The sequence below is a fragment of the Sceloporus occidentalis genome, unplaced genomic scaffold (genome assembly GCF_023333645.1).
Source record: "Sceloporus occidentalis isolate IW3139 unplaced genomic scaffold, rSceOcc1.0.p SCAF_10, whole genome shotgun sequence".
In the NCBI taxonomy this organism is placed as follows: Eukaryota; Metazoa; Chordata; class Lepidosauria; order Squamata; family Phrynosomatidae; genus Sceloporus; species Sceloporus occidentalis.
Window position 1 is genome coordinate 18623995 of NW_028316990.1, and position 19826 is coordinate 18643820.

Genomic DNA, 19826 nt, shown 5'->3' on the forward strand with positions numbered 1-19826 from the left:
AGATAGGGAGGGCTAGCAGATCCATTTTGCTGAAAGGGCCAACTGGATAATCCAGGGTTTTGTAACTGGTATTAAGGATGTAACCTTCAACTATATTATCCTTGCTTGTGAGGATAATTTACATCGTTTTCTCCCCACTTTGGAAGAAAGTAAGTGTTCCTGCGGTTTTTGCCCAGACTTTACTCATCCCAAAGTGTTTCTGGAAATGATTCTGCACAGAAATTGAGGAGGAGGGGGTGTTTCAGAAAAACATGTTTCTGTGCAAAATAATGGTTTCTTAGAAACACACTTAGGGTTTTGTACACAAAAGTGTACTCCTGGAGACAGTGTTTTTGGCCCCAAAATCAAGAAATCCACATTTCTTTTCTACCACCATTTTTGCACACGCGCACACACACACACACAAAATCATATATTTCTGGAAACTGTTTCTTTCACGTATACAAAAATACACTTTCCATAAATACATGCCTGGTCATTTTCTTTAATGTGTTACTTTTTTAGTTTCTTTTTAGAAAAAAAAAACATTGACATTAAAATTTACACGTTTTGTTAACAGTTAAGTCAACAGTTAACAGGTTACTTTAGAGGGGGACTTTTGTATTAAGTCATACAATGAGATTGTTTTTAAAAGGGCAGCTTTCCAAGTTCCAGTCTCTCTGATGTTATCTGCAAAGAACCTTCCCAAGTATTTTGTCTGAGAGAGAATATTTGGATGTGAAACTGGGTTGTCTGAGCTCCTAGGTTAACATCACACAGACTCTCATAGTCAAATCAGACCATACATTTAACACGTTTTTAAAGGTCATCCTTAATATGATAAAAGACATCTAGTTGTCATAGTATAAATGCCATTACCCGTGTATTTTTGCATTTAGCAGGCTTTGTTTTGCCACTGGAAGATAAAGATGGGTTTGATTTGCATATCAATGCATATCTGATTTATTATATACACATTCTCCTTAATGCTTAGCCTGGCCTTCATCGGGATGAGCTTAGGAGCTACAAACATTCATGCCAAAATCGGTTAAGTTTTTCCCCCTCACATCCCTTTGTAGGAAACAGGAAGTCTGCACCATTTAGCAGCATTTTCTTCTCATCTCCCTTTCTAGGCATGGGATTTCACATCAGTGTGTATTTATCACGCCACAGTTTAAGTCAACCTGTACAACTGGGTTATCCAGTTCTTTTCATAAAAACACATTTGGTCTGGAGTAGCATGTGGTGCTGCAATTGGGAAACAAGGATGCTTCTGATGGTATTTTATTCTAAACTGGGTGGACCATCTTACAAAGAGAAATCAAATCTAATTGTACCTTGACAAGAAACTTGACATAATGCAAGGAGATTGCAGTCACATTGCCACAGCATTAGCCTATCTGATGGTGGCTTTGCTTTGAGGGTTCAGCTCCACCTAGAACTGATCACTGTCTTTTGGTCTGAAGAATGGTTCAAAGCAGGGTAGGCATGAAGTTCACCATAAAGCGTATGGATGCATTGCTTTATTTTAACTCCAGAAGACATGGCATGCTTTGCTACAAGAACATCAGGAGAGGCAATTGAAAACCAGGCTATGTTAAATACAAAGTACTGTCTTTCTTTCTTTTAGGTTGTTAGGACCTTCAGTAGAGGATTAATGCCTTTTTAAAAACAGCCAAGTGTTGCTTTAAAAATAAATTTGATTGTACCCAAGGAATATGCAGAAACCATTTTAGTGAGGTAATAACATCCTCTTCTGGAATTTTTTCTGTCTGACCAATTTGATTCGGATCAATTTTGGAGCGTTGGTTTTGGCATCATCCCTGAAGTAAGTGTCCAGCTCTGTGACTTCAAGGCAGCAGGATCAAACTCTCCGTTCCGGACGCAATTAGGATTGTTGAAATCAATACAACCACTTAAGGAGTTGCAACATGTTCCAATATCCTGAAAGACTTCAAATGCAAAGTGTTTTACTCCAATAAACACACTAACTTGTGGGCAGACAATATTAAAGGTGATACCATGTGTTTGCGGAACAGGACTAAGCTAGCCAATTTTCCTGGCTGGATGAGCTGCTTAACCTCAAATCTATTCCACTGTAAATGACATCAGATGGTAAAACTAGGATGCATGATCCTGCCATTAATTTGCATAAATCAGGAAAAAATGTGATTGATTCTCCCTTTGACCCAAATATTGGCCTCCTCTCAATTGTGAGTAACTTCACACATGATGTTTTTCCTATATAGACATCATCTCTGTGCCAAAACCAAGAACCACCTCCACTAATTGTCCCTTATAAAGTGTGATGCAAATATATCTTGTGGACATTGTGGCTTCCTGGCCTCCATACTTGCAAAGGAAGACTCGTGATGCACTTCACAAGACAGAGAACACACCTTTTCCCCAACAGATAAATTAGAACTGAGGAAGGATTATGGATAATGAGAAACAGGCTTTTGCCACTGAAATAGCTACCTGTGTCTTCAATCACACGTATATATAAACACACATCTATACAATTGGGGGAGATACTGAGGTGAAAGTGTCGGGAGGCCTAGACAATGGGTATATTTACCTGTTCCATAGCCAAGTACATAGCAGATGCTTCTCTTGCTGGCTGTACACAAGAACTTGAAAATTCACAGATGGCAATGACTGCCTTAACTCCAACAATCTGTAATCACAAAAGGGCGGTCACCTCAGTCTTGTTGAAAGCAAGATGAATTTGGGAATCAACAATCAAGCCAAAAATGTGAGACTAAAGACTAAGCTGTTTCTAGGAACGTTTTATGTTCTGCATAGTATGGTACAGCGTTGCAAAAACAGACTTCAAAGCAGAGGGCAGTGAAGAATAACTGATTAAACTGAAAGAAAAACAAGCACGGAGAAGAGACAAGGAAACTGGGAAGAAAAAGCCAAGGGAAACTAGCTAAAAACTGGATATACGAGGCTGTGCAAACCAGATTATATTCCTAGCAGTACTATATTTAGAAGAGGTGCTCCCTCAAGCAATGAAAGATGTCAGTTTATCACAGCGCATGCTTTTACTCACCTACACATCTTGCATTTTGCATGCTTTGTTTTGTGGTTGATCATTGGAAGGTAAAGACAGGACTAATTTGCAGACACAAATCTCAAATGAAACCCCAATGTTGACGGTGAAAAATATTAATTGTAGGGAATAAGTGTTCTCCTTAATGCTTCTCTCTTCTTTCTGGGCATTTTTCTTCTACTAGAAGGAAACAGAACACCAAATGTTATGGAGATTTGGGCATGGTTTTCTGTTTATCCTAACATTTTCTTGCATTTTGGTCTTCATGTACAAAGTGGATTAGCATCAATAAAACCACCGATACTTCTCATTTGGCTTTTAAAAACCTTTTTTATATATATAATAGAGGACAAGCAGAAGGGCAAAAGAGGAATTGGAGAATGTGAAAGAATGACTGAGCAAAGGAGAGTGCTTTCACCTCAGAGGGGAAAAAAATATTGTGCATTTGCCTTGAGCTAATCACAAAATTTTATAGAGACCAGACAACATTATGCATCTGAAACCATGCTGTCTTTTCTCATGGGTTACCTTTCTTTAAGGCTTCAGTGCTTTAACATTGTAGTATAGTGCGACTATATCTCTGGATGTAGATTTATAGCACTTTGATGCCACTTTAACTGTATGGTTCCATCATATAGAGTCCTGGGATTTGTAGTTTTATGAGGCGCTGAAAACCCTCTGCTATGGCGCGCTAGAGAAGTAGCTCTAGAAAAGTTTAAGTGCCTCAGCAAATGACAAATCCTCGAATTCCAAAGAACAGTGCCATGGGAATTAAGAGTTGATGTAGGAATGGAATATGAAGGATAAGTATGTAGTTGAAGTGTATGTTGAGAAAGAGAAGTAGACAAAGGTATGGGAGAAGGTAGTTATAGATGAAAGGAAAATGAAAGCGGGGAAAGAGAGAAGGATGGGATTGGAAGAACAAAAAGGAGATGTTAAAGGGAGGGATAGATTGAGAAGAAGAAGGAGAGGAGTAGTATAAGAAGGATAAAGTGAACATCGGCCTGTTACAGACTGCCAAAATAAAGCTGCTTCAGGTCTCTTTGGAGGTATGCTGTTTAAATGATGCATGGGTCCTAAGAGTCCGGAGGTCGCTCCAAAGCCACACTCCATTCCTAAGCACCGGAGTGCAGCTTTGGTGCAGCTTCCGGATTCTTGGGATGCATGCATCATTTAAACAGCATACCTCCAAAGAGACCCAAAGCAGCTTTATTTTGGCAGTCTGTAACAGGCCATTATATCTTTTCTGGAATAAGAAAAACAAGTGGGACTTGGATATTCCTTTTCTTTCCAACAACAACTTGCCTTCCATTTTTCATCACCCGGATTTTGTTCTTCCAGAGGTTCTCCATAACATCACCCGCTTTCCTTATTGACCTACATAGGCTATTTGAGGAAGCCAAGTCATTGTTGACAAGCTGAAAAGAAAACCAGAAGCACAATTTTCTGATCCTACACACCAGTAATTATGAACAGGTGACAGGAGGAAGAAAACAATGGACCTGTCTCGAAATAAATGAGGCAAGGTCACTCAATTACAGGCTTTCACATTATATATATACACACACACACACACACACACACACACACACACACACACATCTATCATGGAAAGCACAACTCCCTTGGTTATGAAATTCCCTCTGCAGCAGTAATGATAGGTGACATACATGAGTCTTCTCATAGGGATCCTTGCAGTTCCAGGCAAATGGCAGGCAGGCCACGGGGATTTGGTTCGTTGTGCTTCTCTTTCATGCCTTCACGCTGACGGGAAAAGTGTACTAAACAAACAAACAACACAAGACACAACAAAAAAACAATGAGAATTCATCGTATTAGTTTTCTGTGTGGACCTGCATACATGTCCCACTCCAGTTTTTGAAGCGATCTGGAGGTTTCCAAAGCTTCTCTACTATGTCTAGGCAGATACAAATACACTTTACTGTATTTGTATATGTATTAATGTTTTTATTTTTTGGTTTAATCTCTTTTTAGGACTCGATTGTGTTTTTATGTTAGGGGGGATTTTGGAATTTTTAATGCATTTCTCTTTTAATTGTATGTTACTGAACTGCTGTAATCTGCTTGGATTCCCTGAGATTAAGCGGTATATAAATAATAATAATAATAATAATAATAATAATAATTATTATTATTATTATTTTGTTGGGCCTAATAAATAAAAGTGTTCCTCGGCTTCAGGTTTTTGTTTTTCAGAAGAGCAGCCCTGAGAAAAAAGCCAGCCTGAAATAACCTTCGAATCTTGCAATGAGTTATGTTATCTTCTTGCAACACAACCCACAAAGAATCTTGTGGTAGAAACCATGGCAAAAGCTCTCTGGATCCATGCTTTCTTTGCCAAATACACAACATCGTCTAAAAGCCAGTGTGATGCAGTGATTTCAGTACTGGGCTATGGGAGACCAAAGCTCGAATCCTAAGGCATGGAAAACAACTGGATGGCTTTGGGCAAGTCACACTCTCTCAGCCACAGAGGACAGCAAACCTTCTCTGCATCCGCACTGGAGAAATAATCCAGTTTGAGACCGCTTTAACTGCCCTGGCTCAATGCAAGGGACTCCTAGGATCTGTAGTATTGTGAGACATTTAGCTTTCTCTATCAGAGAACTCTGGTGCCACAATGTACTACAGTTCCCAGGATTCCCTAAGTGTCTCTTTCAAAGCGGTTTCAAACCGGATTATCTGTGCAGTGTGTTTTGGACCTTGGCTCTTCCAAAACTGCCTCTGACTGAGGGTCAGTATTGGGGACGTACTAAAACAAATGACAATACTTGCCCATAGGGAAACATTAGAAAATATGTGCCCATAGGGAAGCATTGGGGAATACATGCCCATAAAGATAAATGGGGAAATACTTGCCCATAGGGAAGCCTAGGAGAATGTGCGTCCATGGGGGATCCATGGGGGAACACTTGGCCATAGTGAAACGTTGGGATGATAACTTGGCCTTAGGGAAATATAGGGGGAAACCCTGCCCATGGGAAACCTAGGAGAATACGTGCTCATAGAGAATCACTGGAGAATACTTGCCCCTAGAGAATCATAGGTCAATCAATATGAGTCACCTATGTTTCTCTATGGGAAAGTATTCTGTAATGATTCTCCAGGGGCAAATATTGTTCTATGTTTTTCTATTGTAAAGTATTCCCCAATGATTCTCTATGGGATGGAAAGGTATTCTGCAATGAATCTCTATGAGGGAAATATCCCCAATGATTGACTATGGGGCCAATATCCCCCATGCTTCCCTATGGGGCTAATATTCCCCATGGTTCCCTATGGGGCCAATATCCCCCATGATTCCCTATGGGGCCAATATCCCCCATGCTTCCCTATGGGGCTAATATCCCCATGGCTCCCTATGGGGCCAATATCCCCCATGATTCCCTATGGGGCTAATATTCCCCATGCTTCCTTATGGGACTAATATCCCCCATGATTCCCTATGGGGCTAATATTCCCCATGGCTCCCTATGGGGCTAATATTCCCCATGGCTCCCTATGGGGCCAATATCCCCCATGTTTTCCTATGGGGCTAATATCCCCATGGCTCCCTATGGGGCCAATATCCCCCATGCTTCCCAATAATAATAATAATAATAATAATAATGTTTATTTATATACCGCTTTTCCAAATTAGATCAAAGCGGTGTACAACAGGAAGTACAATACAATATCCAAAGTCAAAATAAAACATAACAGGCCTCTCTCCCCCTCAAGATGGAGCCAATATCTCCATGATTCCCTATGGGGCCAATATCCCCCATGCTTCTCTATGGGACTAATATCCCCCATGATTCCCTATGGGGCCAATATCCCCCATGATTCCCTATGGGGCCAATATCCCCCATGATTCCCTATGGGGCCAATATCCCCCATGATTCCCTATGGGGCCAATATCCCCCATGATTCCCTATGGGGCCAATGTCCCCATGATTCCCTATGGGGCCAATATCCCCCATGCTTCCCTATGGGACTAATATCCCCCATGCTTCCTTATGGGGCCAATATCCCCCATGATTCCTTATGGGGCCAATATCCCCCATGATTCCCTATGGGGCCAATATCCCCCATGGCTCCCCATGGGGCCAATATCCTGTCATGATTCCCTCTAATGTTGTGGTGATTGTGTATTTGTGTGCCACTTTCTGAGGCCCCAGAGCCCTCCCTTCTGCTACTCCTAGCCAGGCCCAGCCCCTCCCCTCCCCTCCCCTCCGTCGCGGGCTGATGACGTCAAAGGGCCTGCGCCGCGCCGGGGGCGTGGAAGTATGGTGTCGGTCTGCCGGCGTCTGAGGCGAGGCCTCAGTCTGAGAGCGAGAGCGAGAGCGAGGACGCGCTGAGGTAAAAGGAAGGCCCCGCTTGGGCTCTGAGGGCCGGAGGAGAAGGCGCCTTTCGCGGCCGCCATGTCGACGACGCCGACGCCGACGCCTGGCTCCCCGTGGAGCGCCGTGTCGGACCCCCAGCACCCTTCGCGGCTCCTGCGGGCCCTGAGCTCCTTCCGAGAAGAAGGGCGCTTCTGCGACGCTCATCTGGTCCTCGAAGGGCACGAAATCCCCGTCCAGACCAACATCCTCGCCGCAGCCAGCCCTTACATCAGGTACAGCAACGCCTGGCCTCACGATCGCTAGCCTTATTCCTAGCATCGTCTCAGTCATGTCAGTATTATCATCATCATCATCATCATCCCATTGTAGTTAGTATTATCTCAGGTTTATTATTATGCCTTTATTATTATCTCATTATTACTATCTTAATATCATTATTTTCTCATTATTATTATTATTATCAGCTATTATTATCTCATTATTACTATCTTGATATTATTATCTCATTATTATTATTATTACCTTATTATTATCTCATTATTACTATCTTAATATTATTATTATCTCATTTATATTGTTAACTCGTTATTATCACTATTATCTTATTATTATCTCATTTAATTGTTATTATCTTATTAATCTTAACTTAGTATTATCATCTCATTATTGTCACCTTATTATTATTATTAACTCATGGCTATTACTATCTTATTATCTCATCATTATTGTTATTATCTTACTATCATGTCATTATTATTACTATCTTATTATTATTATTATTAAATTATTAATGAATATTAATTAATTAATTCATTGTATTTGTTTATATTTCCCCCCAAAACTGGGACTACGCAGCTTCGACTTTTGCAGCTTCCACGATTCACGGATTCAATAAACGCATTCCTCTCTAGGAATATCTAGGTCCTCCAGCGCAACTCTATGGTCCACTTGAACCCAAAGCCACACGGAAGGAGCTAGAGATTGATTCCTAGAGAGGACACTTCGCTAGGCCTTTGTAGTTCCTCCGGCACAACTCTATGGTCATTGTCTGGCAGATGTCGACCACAGAGTTGCGCTGGAGGACCCAGAGATTCCTAGAGAGGACACTCCACTAGGCATTTGTTGCCACAGAGCAGGTCCAAGTGGTTCTGAAATCGGTTTCCAGGTAGCTCAAGCTGGATTGCTCTGCTGTGTGTTTTGGATCATAGACTTCAGTCTGCTTCCTCGGATGCACTTGGATGCGCTTAAGTCTAGGAAAGCGCATGCTGCCAACTTCTTCCTTTCAGTCAGTCTCAAAGGTGCTGCTGCAAGATCTCCTCGCATACTGGGTTTACAGACTGACACGGCTATGTCTTTGAGTGCTCTCCTTAATGAGAGTCCATCCATCTGGCATGCAGTCTTCCTCTCTTTCTACTCCCCTCCGCCTTTCCCAGCGTCATCGTCTTTTCCAGTGAGTCCTTCCTTCTCGTGATGTGTCACGCTGGCTTCTTCCAGGGAGGTTTCCAGCTTGACCCTTTTGTTTGTCCTTCTGGCTCTCCATGGGATCCTCAGCACTCTGCTCCAGCCCCATATCTGAAATGCATTGATTTTCTTCCTATCTTCTTTCTTAACTGTCCATCTATCCATCCATGATAACAGGGAATACAATGGCTTGTAGGATTCTGGCTTTTGTGCTCAGTTGTATATCATTGCATTTTAAGAGCTTTTCTAGTCCTTTCGTAGCCCACCCTCCCCATTCCTGATCTTTCTCTGATTTCCTGGCTGCAGGAGCCCATTTCTATCCATGTTTGATCCCAAGTATAAGAGCTCTTTTGATATTTCTTCTCCCTCGTTGTCTAGGTTCACTTTGTTTAAATTCTCCTTGGTCCTCATTTTTGTTTTCTTTATGTTCACCAGTAAGACTGCCTTTACACTTTCTTCCTCGATCTTCCTTAGTCGCCCTTTGAGGCCTGTGACGTTTTCTGCTAGCATTGTGGTGTCGTCTTCATATCTTAGATTGTGGATATTCCTTCCTCCTATTTCCATTCCTCCTCCTCCTTTCTCCAAGCCTGCTATTCGTATAATATGTTCTGCATGCAAGTCGAACAGATAGCGTGAAAGGACGCAGCCCTGTATATGTGTACCTCTTGTCCTTTTAAAGCGATGTGCATTTTAACGGATGTGTTTTAACTGATGTGGTGTGCCTGTTAATTGTTGTTGTACACCACATCAATCCATGGGGAGAGGCGGGTAAGAAATAAATGTTATTATTATTCTTTCATTTTTCCCAAGATATCTAACACTGTGGCAAGCTAAGGCACCTTTTCTGGCACAGAGGTCCTCCGCAATGCCAAGGAGGACAAGGCACTTCCTCCTCAATGCCAAGGAGGACAAGGCACTTCCTCCTTAATGCCAAGGAGGACAAGGCACTTCCTCCTCAATGCCAAGGAGGACAAGGCACTTCCTCCTCAATGCCAAGGAGGACAAGGCACTTCCTCCTCAATGCCAAGGAGGACAAGGCACTTCCTCCTCAATGTCAAGGGGGACAAGGCACTTCCTCCTCAATGCCAAGGGGGACAAGGCACTTAATGCCAAGGAGGACAAGGCACTTCCTCCTCAATGCCAAGGAGGACAAGGCACTTCCTCCTCAATGCCAAGGAGGACAAGGCACTTCCTCCTCAATGCCAAGGAGGACAAGGCACTTCCTCCTCAATGCCAAGGAGGACAAGGCACTTCCTCCTCAATGCCAAGGAGGACAAGGCACTTCCTCCTCAATGTCAAGGGGGACAAGGCACTTCCTCCTCAATGCCAAGGGGGACAAGGCACTTAATGCCAAGGAGGACAAGGCACTTCCTCCTCAATGCCAAGGAGGACAAGGCACTTCCTCCTCAATGCCAAGGAGGACAAGGCACTTCCTCCTCAATGTCAAGGGGGACAAGGCACTTCCTCCTCAATGCCAAGGGGGACAAGGCACTTAATGCCAAGGAGGACAAGGCACTTCCTCCTCAATGCCAAGGAGGACAAGGCACTTCCTCCTTAATGCCAAGGAGGACAAGGCACCACAAAATAGAGGGCCTTCAAGGAAAATGGAGGACATGACCAAATATAAAGCTATAAACACTCATAGAAACATGAAGTTCATGCCAGTGTGGTATAATAGTTTGAGTGTTGGGCTGCGCCATGTACGGATCTGAGAGCTGGATGGTGAAGAAAATCAATTCATCTGAGATGTGGTGCTGGAGAAGAGTGCTGAGGGTATCATGAATGGCCAAAAAGAGAAACAGATGGGTCCCAGAACAGATCAAGTCTATGTCCCTCGAATCCAAGACAACTGAGGCTGTTGTGCTTTGACCATATAAGAAGACATGACTCATTAGAAAAGACAGTAATGCTAGGAAAGGTAAAGGATAGTAGAAGAAGAGGAAGATGACACGCCAAATGGATGGACTCAATCAGGGAGGCTATGGGCCTGAGTTTGTAGGGCTTGAGCAGAGCAATGGAGGGCAGGGGTCTTGGAGATGTCTCATCCACAGGGTTGCCATGAGTCAGGATTGACTTAAGGGCAGTTATGCTGGGCTACGTATATACATCTTGTGTCATCCAGTATCCATCATCAGATGTTTCTCATTAATGGTGCCTCTAGGCACCACTTCTGGTGGCCAAGAAGGTCTACATCCTAGATAGGCTGTTTCTGTAGGATGGCCTTCACCAACCAGTGACCATCAACTAGTTCCCTCCATCTCTAGCCACCATGGCGGTGCTACCCAAGGATGATGTAAATTGTGGTCCAACTTCAGAAAGGTATCAGATTGAGGAAGATTGTTTATGCCAAGATCTGGCTTAGAAATTGTGTTCATCTTGCAGTTAAAAAAGAAATGTATTTCTGAATTGTACTGTACTACATTCAAGCATACTGAACTATATTGTCTATTTTAGGGTAAACCACTTTTAAATCCAAAGGTTAACCAGGTGTCATTCCTGTTACAAACAAAAGGGACCCTTGGCATCATCCAGCAGGGCCTTTAAAAATACATTCTTAGTAAAATTGCCTTAGACCCAACAGGTCAAGACTGGGATTTTAAAACGAGTTCTTACTTGTGAATTTCAGAGTCACAACAGAGCTGCTGTCTCTAAGATGAAATAGCAACAGCCATTCTTTATGGTTTGTCCTCAGCCTCTGGATATAAACTACCTTTGTAAACATGAAGAAAAGGTTTATACAACATGTCTGGTGTATGTTTGTGTCACAGTCCTGATAAATTGTGCCTCAGCCTCCTGGCCATCTTTAGGATTAAGGAACTGAGCCTTCCAGTTAGGCCTGAGGCTTACCATCTTTCGTTGTACAAATTAAGCACTCTGTGCCAAGACCAAAGCCCAGGATTTTTTGGCAGTACCAAGACTCATTCTTGAAGCTGGTTTACCACCTTGTTTTTATGGCAGGCGACCAATACCTTTCAGACTTGTGACAGGCGGATTGCTTTTCTTGGCTTCCTTCCCCACAAACAGTTCATGTCCAAGGCCCAAGGTTTAAACTGGAGACTGGGGAAACTGTATATCCCTCAAGATGTTGGTCTCCCGCAACTACTGAGTACAGCCAACATGGGAATTTAGGGGAAACCAAATCAGAAATGCATACAGGTGACTTTAAAAAGATAAAGCTTTATATTACAAGAGCAAGAATAGTGAATAGCAGCCACATCTTGGATTCAGGTGTCTCTTCTTCTGCTTTCGTGAATTCTCTCATTTCTGGCTGGCCCAGTTGTTAAGCCAGAAGTTTACCTTCTCCCTCCCTTTTCTCTTTTCTTTTCCCTGCCCCACCCTGCCCTGGCTGGCTGTTTTCCTTTCCTTACATATTTATTGAAACGTGTAAAGACAATAGATTTACAACATGCAGATGAGGTACACAACCCAAATGAGACTTCTAAGAAGACACAAAATAGGTCCACAAAGAAACAGGGTTGGATGGTAAAAGCTGTATGCTGTCGTTACTGTTCTGGCTTGTATATATTATCTTTTGACTCCCTGAGCTCCTTAAAAGCACATTGTACAATGAGCAGGCAAAACCATGTGTGTGATGATGATTCAGAGGCAAGAAGAAGCCAGACTAACATGTAGCGTCAGCGTGAGTGTTGTGCTGGCTAAGTTCCCTTCCTGCTCATGCTCCCAGTTCCCACACTGCCTGGGTTGCCTTTCCCTTTGCAAAGTGATCTAGGAAGTCTCATAATTTGTTTACCAACATTATGCATCGAGGTCACTGTCAGCAATTCCTAGCGCAATGGGACAAATGCAGGCTCATTTACAAAGATCAGAAGTGGCAGTTTTTATGGTGAGAGGAAAGTGTGAAATAGAATGGGCCATAGAGTTGGAAGAGACCCCAAAGGCCATCCAGTCCAACCCCAATCTGCCATGCAGGAACTCACAATTAAAGCATCCCTGACAGATGGCCATCCAGCCTCTGTTTAAAGACCTCCAAAGAAGGAGGCTCCACCAGAACTTCCTCTGTATTTGCTGCGGTTTGGGTCCAGGACCTGCTGTACATGCAAAAATTAGTGGATACTCAAGCCCATTAGATACAATGGCACAGTAAAATGATGTCCCTTATATAAAACGGCAAAATCCAGGTTTGCTTTTTGGAATTTAAATATTTTTTTCAATGTTTTCAAGCCGTGGATGCTTGAATCTGTGGATAAAGAATTCATGGATATGGAGAGCGGGCTGTAATTGGCTGGCAATTAATTGAAAGAGTTGTGCTTTGTATGCTATGATACATCCAGGGAGGTGGGTCATTTCGGTCCCTGAGAGCCATGTTGTCTTGCAGAATCGAACAGATCTCAACCTATAAAATAGGAATTATTTTGTCTCCTGAAGAGCAGAGTTTCCAAATTTTAGCCAACAGATAGATAGATATATTCTAAGAAAAAGTGGTTTTTTTATCTACATGGTATTGAGACAGAAGAAACATTTTGCCTTATGTGAATGTCTCTTCTGCCTCTCTGTGGAATACCATTAATCCCATACTTACAAACACTCCTGTTGACATGGGACATTCAATGGAATTCTCTTTGGTGTCAGAAGGTATCCAGATTCAGCCACTTCAGGCAATTTTTTTAATCTGCCAAAATGAAGGTTAAGGAATGGTTGCAAACAGCTGAGATGGGAGTTTCACAACCTGTTGCATAAACATTGAAAAAATATCATTAAAATATGAAACAAAAGGAGCTGTGTAATTTTAATTCTGTAATTCTTCTCTAGCTCCTTGCTTCATATTAAATACATGTTTTAAATGTGCTTTAAACTAAAGCAAGACAACCTACACCTATCTAAATGCTGAGTGGACATCTTAAGTTTTAAAAGATCCCCATTATTACAGGATGCAGTTTTGTGTTTGCTGTCACACCCGTGAGAAAAAAGTGATGGCTTGTTTCCTCCTTATGAGGAACTAAATGCATAAATTGAACTTATCATCACAGTAGGGAGGCCTGGCATCAACATTTCGGGATTTGTTTTCTTTCTGTTTTGATTGTAAGTCTCTGATTGCAGTCTGTGTGCGCTGATCTATCAGATAGTTTTGATAGTCAGTCTTTATTCATTGAATAACCTGCATTATAATGGACTTCGTCCCTTTCAAAGGTTTTATGACAAAGAAGCTTGGTTAAATATTGGTTGTTTGACAACCATCATTTCATCGGTTTATGGTTTTTGCAGGTTTGTAGGGTAGTTATTAACCACAAGTGCCTTGCTTTAAAATGGTTTTTAGGATTGTTTCAAGTACCTTCGATGTCCACTGTTAGGCAACTACTTATGGATACGTAAAAGCTTGGAAAGGACCTAGTCTTGGACATTATCAGGCCTCTTCTAAAACCTCAACTAAATTATAGCTTTAACATTCTAAACTATCTTGTATCCTTCTTGTATATCATTTGGAGCCACTGGAAATAATCAAACTTTTTATTCCCATTATAGCTTCCCTTTAGTTAGTAGATAGTAAGTCCAACAGCACATAGAAATCAACATTGTTTATGTATGTAGAGAGAACATTTTCACTATAATTAGTATGAATTCAGAAAACATAAGGGATTTGACCAACTTTTGCCTTTGCTGTCTCATAATGAAGCTTAATGAGATCATGATCTTCCAAGTTCTCAGTTGGCAAAAAACATACAGTATAAACGATTTAGTCCACAAGAAGAACAAATGAAGTATTTTCAGATGATGTAGTCATAGGCTCTATTTCAGAGGCAGGAACTGGCAAAACCACCTCTGAGGATTCATTGCCTAAGCAAACCCTATTAAAAATTACCCTTCCTCCAGTCCATCTGCCTTGGTCCAGGCCTCGGAGGTGGAGAAAAACTGCTGGACCTGATCCTCTTCCGCACAACCATTCCTTCTCCCTTTGTGTTGTGTCTTTTTAGATTGTAAGCCTGAGGGCAGGGAACCGTCTAACTAAAAGTTTGTATGGACAGCGCTGTGTAAATTTACAGCGCTTTATAAATAAAGGATAATAATAATAATAATAATAATAATAATAATAATAATAATGGGGTCACCAAACTGACAGGTAACTTGAAGGCATACACACACACACACACACACACACACACACATTCAAATCTGGGACAGAGGTTTTACCATTTGTAGGACTAGACCTTAAATGCAGCTGGGTTGTAAAGCTGGTGGATCATATGATGAATGTTGCTAAATTGTGAGGAAGGTTTTGATTGAAATACTGAGTGAATTCTGGTAAGGCTGGTCTAGCAAGGTTAGCAGCCCATAATCTTACATTAAGTAAAGTAGCTTGAGACTGGAATCCGTTCTACATAAGCATCCTATTAATAGTATCCTATTAATATATCAGAATTCTGTATAAGGAGACTCCTCTTGCTGAAGGTATGCTTTATAATAGGGCAGTTTGCTAGTGTATGTAATGCACCCTGGATAGAATGGGGAAATGGAAATGCTGATGTAAAAGAATGTCAGCCCTCATGACTAATTACGAAAGGGAGAGGCCCGAACCAGACTAAAAAGCCTGTTGCCATAAGCAGCAAGGAAATGAGAAAGAGATTTAAAATGGCTGGACAATTCCTAGCTGAACAATTGTAGGAAATATAAACTCATTCGTGATGCCTGTTATATAATATTGTGATAGCTGTTACTCTCCATTGTCTTCCAGAGCAATCCTGGAATATTGTAGGTTTGCCAGGATGCTTATAACACATTGTTAAACTCCTCGCCGTTAAGAGTTCTGGAAATAATGCTGTGATTGCTCTTAGTCTAATCTTTTAAAAATCTAATTTTAATCTAAACTGCATAGTGCAATATTCTTGATTTAATTTTTTTTTTTAAATTGTATCTTGTATAGCAAGGATGAAAAACTTTTTGTACCCTGGAAATGTTGGGCTATCGTTCTAAAAACCTACCACCCATGCTATATACAGGTATACTGAATTTACTTCAGTGTACATCTTCACTCTTTCAAATGGAGATTGAGGAAAGAAGATGAACTGAAGAGAGTCACCCATTTCTTCAACAGCAAACCATAGATTTTCATGACCTATAGAGTCAAAGGCTTTGCTATGATCCATAAAGCAAAGACTGATTTTCTTTTGCAATTCTGTGGCGCACTCATATTCAACGTAGCCTCTTCCTTTCCTGAACCCAGCTTCTACATCTGGTATTTCTTGCCCCATATATAGTTAACAAGTCTTGCTTGAGTGTGTCATCAGTTTCCATCTGGGCTCCAGCATGGTATCATTCAATTTCTTTTCCATCTGCCTCTGTAGTTGAAGCATAAACTTGGATTAAACCTATATTGACGGAATTCCCCTGAAGTCTTGTTGACATCATTCAGTCAGACTTTGCATTATATTGTTTGACTGCTTTTGTTATATCTCTCTTCACTATAAAAGATAGAATAACAATGGAAACTAGTATATAAATCATTGTAGCTGCTCTTATGGGATGGAGAAATAAGGATACAGTAGACTGGTTTTTATACAGGAGTGTTGCAATGATTTGTTTTTATTTCCTTTGAGTTCTGAGATTGCTCATTTTGTACAGAGCACCTGCAAATGAACATGTAAGCAAATCTCAGAAAATTGGCACCCAGAGGAGGGTGTGGTGAAAGCTCATATCTTTAATGTACATTGCTGAAGGGCTGAGGCGTGACCTGGAAGGAACAGGGGGAAAACAAAACCTTGTGTCTTTCCAGAGAAAGGGTTTGATAGCAAAGTGCAGCATCGTGATTCTTTTTGTTGGTATGAAATACAATGCCCTTAACCTAAAATGCCACTGGCATTTTATCTGTCTTGCTGTGTCTGGATACTCAAATAAGTGTGAACTCATTCTGAAAGCTAAGAATTTTTAGCGTTTGTGTGTGTATGGTCTGGGTCCTGTCAATTTTTTTAAACCAACCATTTCTTCTAATTTCAGAACAAAATTGAACTATAATCCTCCAAAGATCGATGGCTCCACGTATAAAATCGAACTTGAGGGGATATCAGTTGACACTATGAAAGAGATATTAGACTACATCTTCAGTGGGCAGGTTTGTGTTAACCAGGGTAATCCCATATACCTCTGTACTTCAGGGATTATGGTCATATTTGCACTTTTAAATCTCGTATGAAAAAATGGGCAGAAAGTAGATTACAACTGGCCAATGGATCACTGGTTGGGTTTTTTTCATGGCCCTTTTCATGCAGCTGCTAGAATGCTTTGATCACTTCTTCAAGGCATTCTTGATGTCCTTTAGCAAGAGTCTGTAGTCAAGATCATTTAAAGTTTATTATTTTGACAGCTTTGAGTAGCACACCAACTGTATTGTGGACTCATTTGTAACCAAAGCTTGTATTACACAGGCCTGTTTCTCTTGCTTAAATGAAAATATCAACCCCCTCTTCTTTTTGTGTGGCTGTAGATTCCTTAGAGATCTACCTAAAACTGGTTGGGAGAGTTTAATCTGCTTTGTACAGGAATTCAGAGCTGTTAGCATTCCTGTACACTGTTCATATTCATTGTTAATGGCTCTACCCACCGTATAACTACAGTGTTTCTACTGTGGCTTATCACATTTCAAAAAGGAAAGAAATCCCCCCAAATAAAATATTTTAGTTTAAAGCAGAAAGGTGTGGTTGGATCTATTTGAACCAAACTCATCCAAGTCACTTCAAACCCAAGTGATGTGTCCAGGTACACCTCGTAGGGCAGAAAATTCCATGAGAAGAAAGCAGTAACTCAAAGATGGGGAGTGTGTGGCCTTCCAGGTGTTGGGAGACAACTCCCTTCATCCCTCACCATTGGCTGTACTGCCTAGTGCTGCTTGGATTTGTATTCCAACAGCATCTGGAGGCTCATATATACCCATGCCCACAGTAGGAAGTACATGGCTCAAGTTGGGCACTTCTGATTTTTTGAAACACCTTATATTGTAGATAATGAAAAGGAAGTGATATGGGTGCCACAGGTAATATAAGTAATGGTGAGCACACCTGGATAGGCAGAAGGGCATAGCTATGATGTATATGCTGCTACTTCCACTTTCAATGCTGTTTATGTATTTACTAGAGATGTTGCAAAATTGTACCATAGCAAGAAGGGTCACACTCACATTTGGGATTTGACTTTCAGAAAACTTCACCACTTCTCTAATTATAAGTTTCTTTTTCTCAATAAACCTTTTGCAGATCAGGCTAAGTGAAGACACCATCCAAGATGTCGTACAAGCTGCTGATCTATTGTTGCTTACAGACCTAAAAACTCTGTGTTGTCAGTTCCTAGAGGGTTGTATTGCTGCTGAGAACTGCATTGGAATCCGGGACTTTGCTCTGCACTATTGCTTGCACCATGTCCATTATCTTGCCTCTGAATATCTCGAAACACACTTCAGGGATGTCAGTGGTACAGAGGAGTTCCTGGAACTAAGTCCTCAGAAACTAAAAGAAGTGCTGTCCTTGGAGAAATTGAATGTTGGGAATGAAAGACATGTTTTTGAAGCAGTCATTAGGTGGATTTCCCATGATGCTGAATTAAGAAAGGTACAGAGTTGAGACCCATTCAAAAAACAGCTACAGAATGTTTTCTCTGCATTTTGTCCTTCCTGGGCAGTTTGAATTTTAAAATGGGGTTTGGGGTTTGCTTCATGCTTCTGGGTTGAGAAGGTTAAAATCTTGTTCCCAGGCTATCCAAATTCTGCACTGAGAAAATCTGGTTTTGCACTGTGAATATGTAAATTAAGTAAATTGAGCATAATTGCATATTTTTCTTAATTTGTGTATTGTATCCTGTGTTCTACTAATGTTTATAATTGCTGATCATAAGAAGAAACAAGGAGCTATGCAGAGTTCTCCAGCGCTGCCCTCAACCACAGTTGTTCCTCTGCTTCTGAGATTTCATGAGTCAGTGACACTCATTTACAAGACTGCCTTTATTAAATATTAAGAGCTACAAATCTGCTTTTAAAAAATTGCCAGTAGGCTGAACTATGCACCTTATTCCCTATTTTGTGCAGGTTGCATAGAGCCATTACATTACCAAACTAATGCACATGCTATAGAGTTTTTCTTTTTGTCGGTTATTTCTTTCACTCTGGCTTCACTTCCAAAGCTAACTTTTCTTGGGCTCATATAAGCAGTGCTTCTCAGACATACTCTTTGATTTATTTATTTAGTTGTTATTTTTATAACAGCCATATGCTAATGTGACTATTTTGTGATCTGCTTGTTTCATTTTGGAAATATCTCTCTGGTTCTCCAGGTTCACATGAAGGATGCAATGTCAGCTGTGTGGGTATCGGGACTAGATTCTGCCTACTTGCGTGAACAAATGATGAGTGAGCCTTTAGTACGGGAGATTGTCAAAGAATGCAACAACATTCCACTCACTCCACCCCAACAAGGGGAAGCAATGCTAGCTTCTTTCAAACCCAGAGGATATTCAGAGTGCATTGTGACCGTTGGGGGTGAAGAAAGAGGGTAAGTGGCTCAGGGGAACTCACTGGTAGATGGATATATTTAGGATTAAAGTATAGCACATTTTAAGAAATGGCATAATTGGATTGTATCCATTTCCATGCATGAAAGTTTTCTTCTGCTCACCAGAAGGGTGATCTTAATCTTTGTACTAGACAGAATATGGGACAAGAAAAATTACACTAAATACATAGCTCTTCGCACAAGTGGAAATGTGAACACATGTCATAGAGCAGGGGTGGGGCATATTTAGGTCCAGTTATTTTTTGTAGACCCCACAAACTCCCCCACATCAGAAGCCAGTACCATTGGTGTCTCTAGTTCCAATTTTGAAAACGCAGCAATGCAGACCATCAGAAGGAACAAAATTGGCCCTTGCTGCAATTGCCATCCCTTTTGAGGTTGCTTCTTAATAGTATTATGTGAAACCTTGCACAAATTCCTGTGTAAACATATGTGAGACAACAATAATAGCCATTTCCATTCTGCTCACAGTTCTTT

General features: G+C 41.2%; 1 protein-coding gene and 1 long non-coding RNA gene across 2 annotated transcripts in view; one reads left to right on the forward strand and one right to left on the reverse strand.

Annotated features, from left to right (window-relative positions):
- Positions 1-1300: 1300 nt before the first annotated feature.
- Positions 1301-3225, reverse strand: LOC149306007 (uncharacterized). The gene is made up of 3 exons (XR_016271720.1): positions 3035-3225; positions 2558-2656; positions 1301-1931 (listed from the first exon to the last, which is right to left on the reverse strand). It is a non-coding gene; the product is annotated as an uncharacterized LOC149306007 (long non-coding RNA).
- A 4154-nt stretch (positions 3226-7379) lies between these two features.
- The window catches only part of LOC149306008 (gigaxonin), a 29662-nt gene continuing 17215 nt past the window's right edge, over positions 7380-19826 (forward strand). The window contains exons 1-4 of the mRNA XM_089539868.1: positions 7380-7652; positions 16789-16903; positions 18042-18392; positions 19111-19328. Of these exons, the coding sequence (XP_089395994.1) occupies positions 7459-7652; positions 16789-16903; positions 18042-18392; positions 19111-19328 (878 nt within the window). The 5' untranslated portion in view covers positions 7380-7458. The remainder of the gene's footprint in view (positions 7653-16788; positions 16904-18041; positions 18393-19110; positions 19329-19826) is intronic.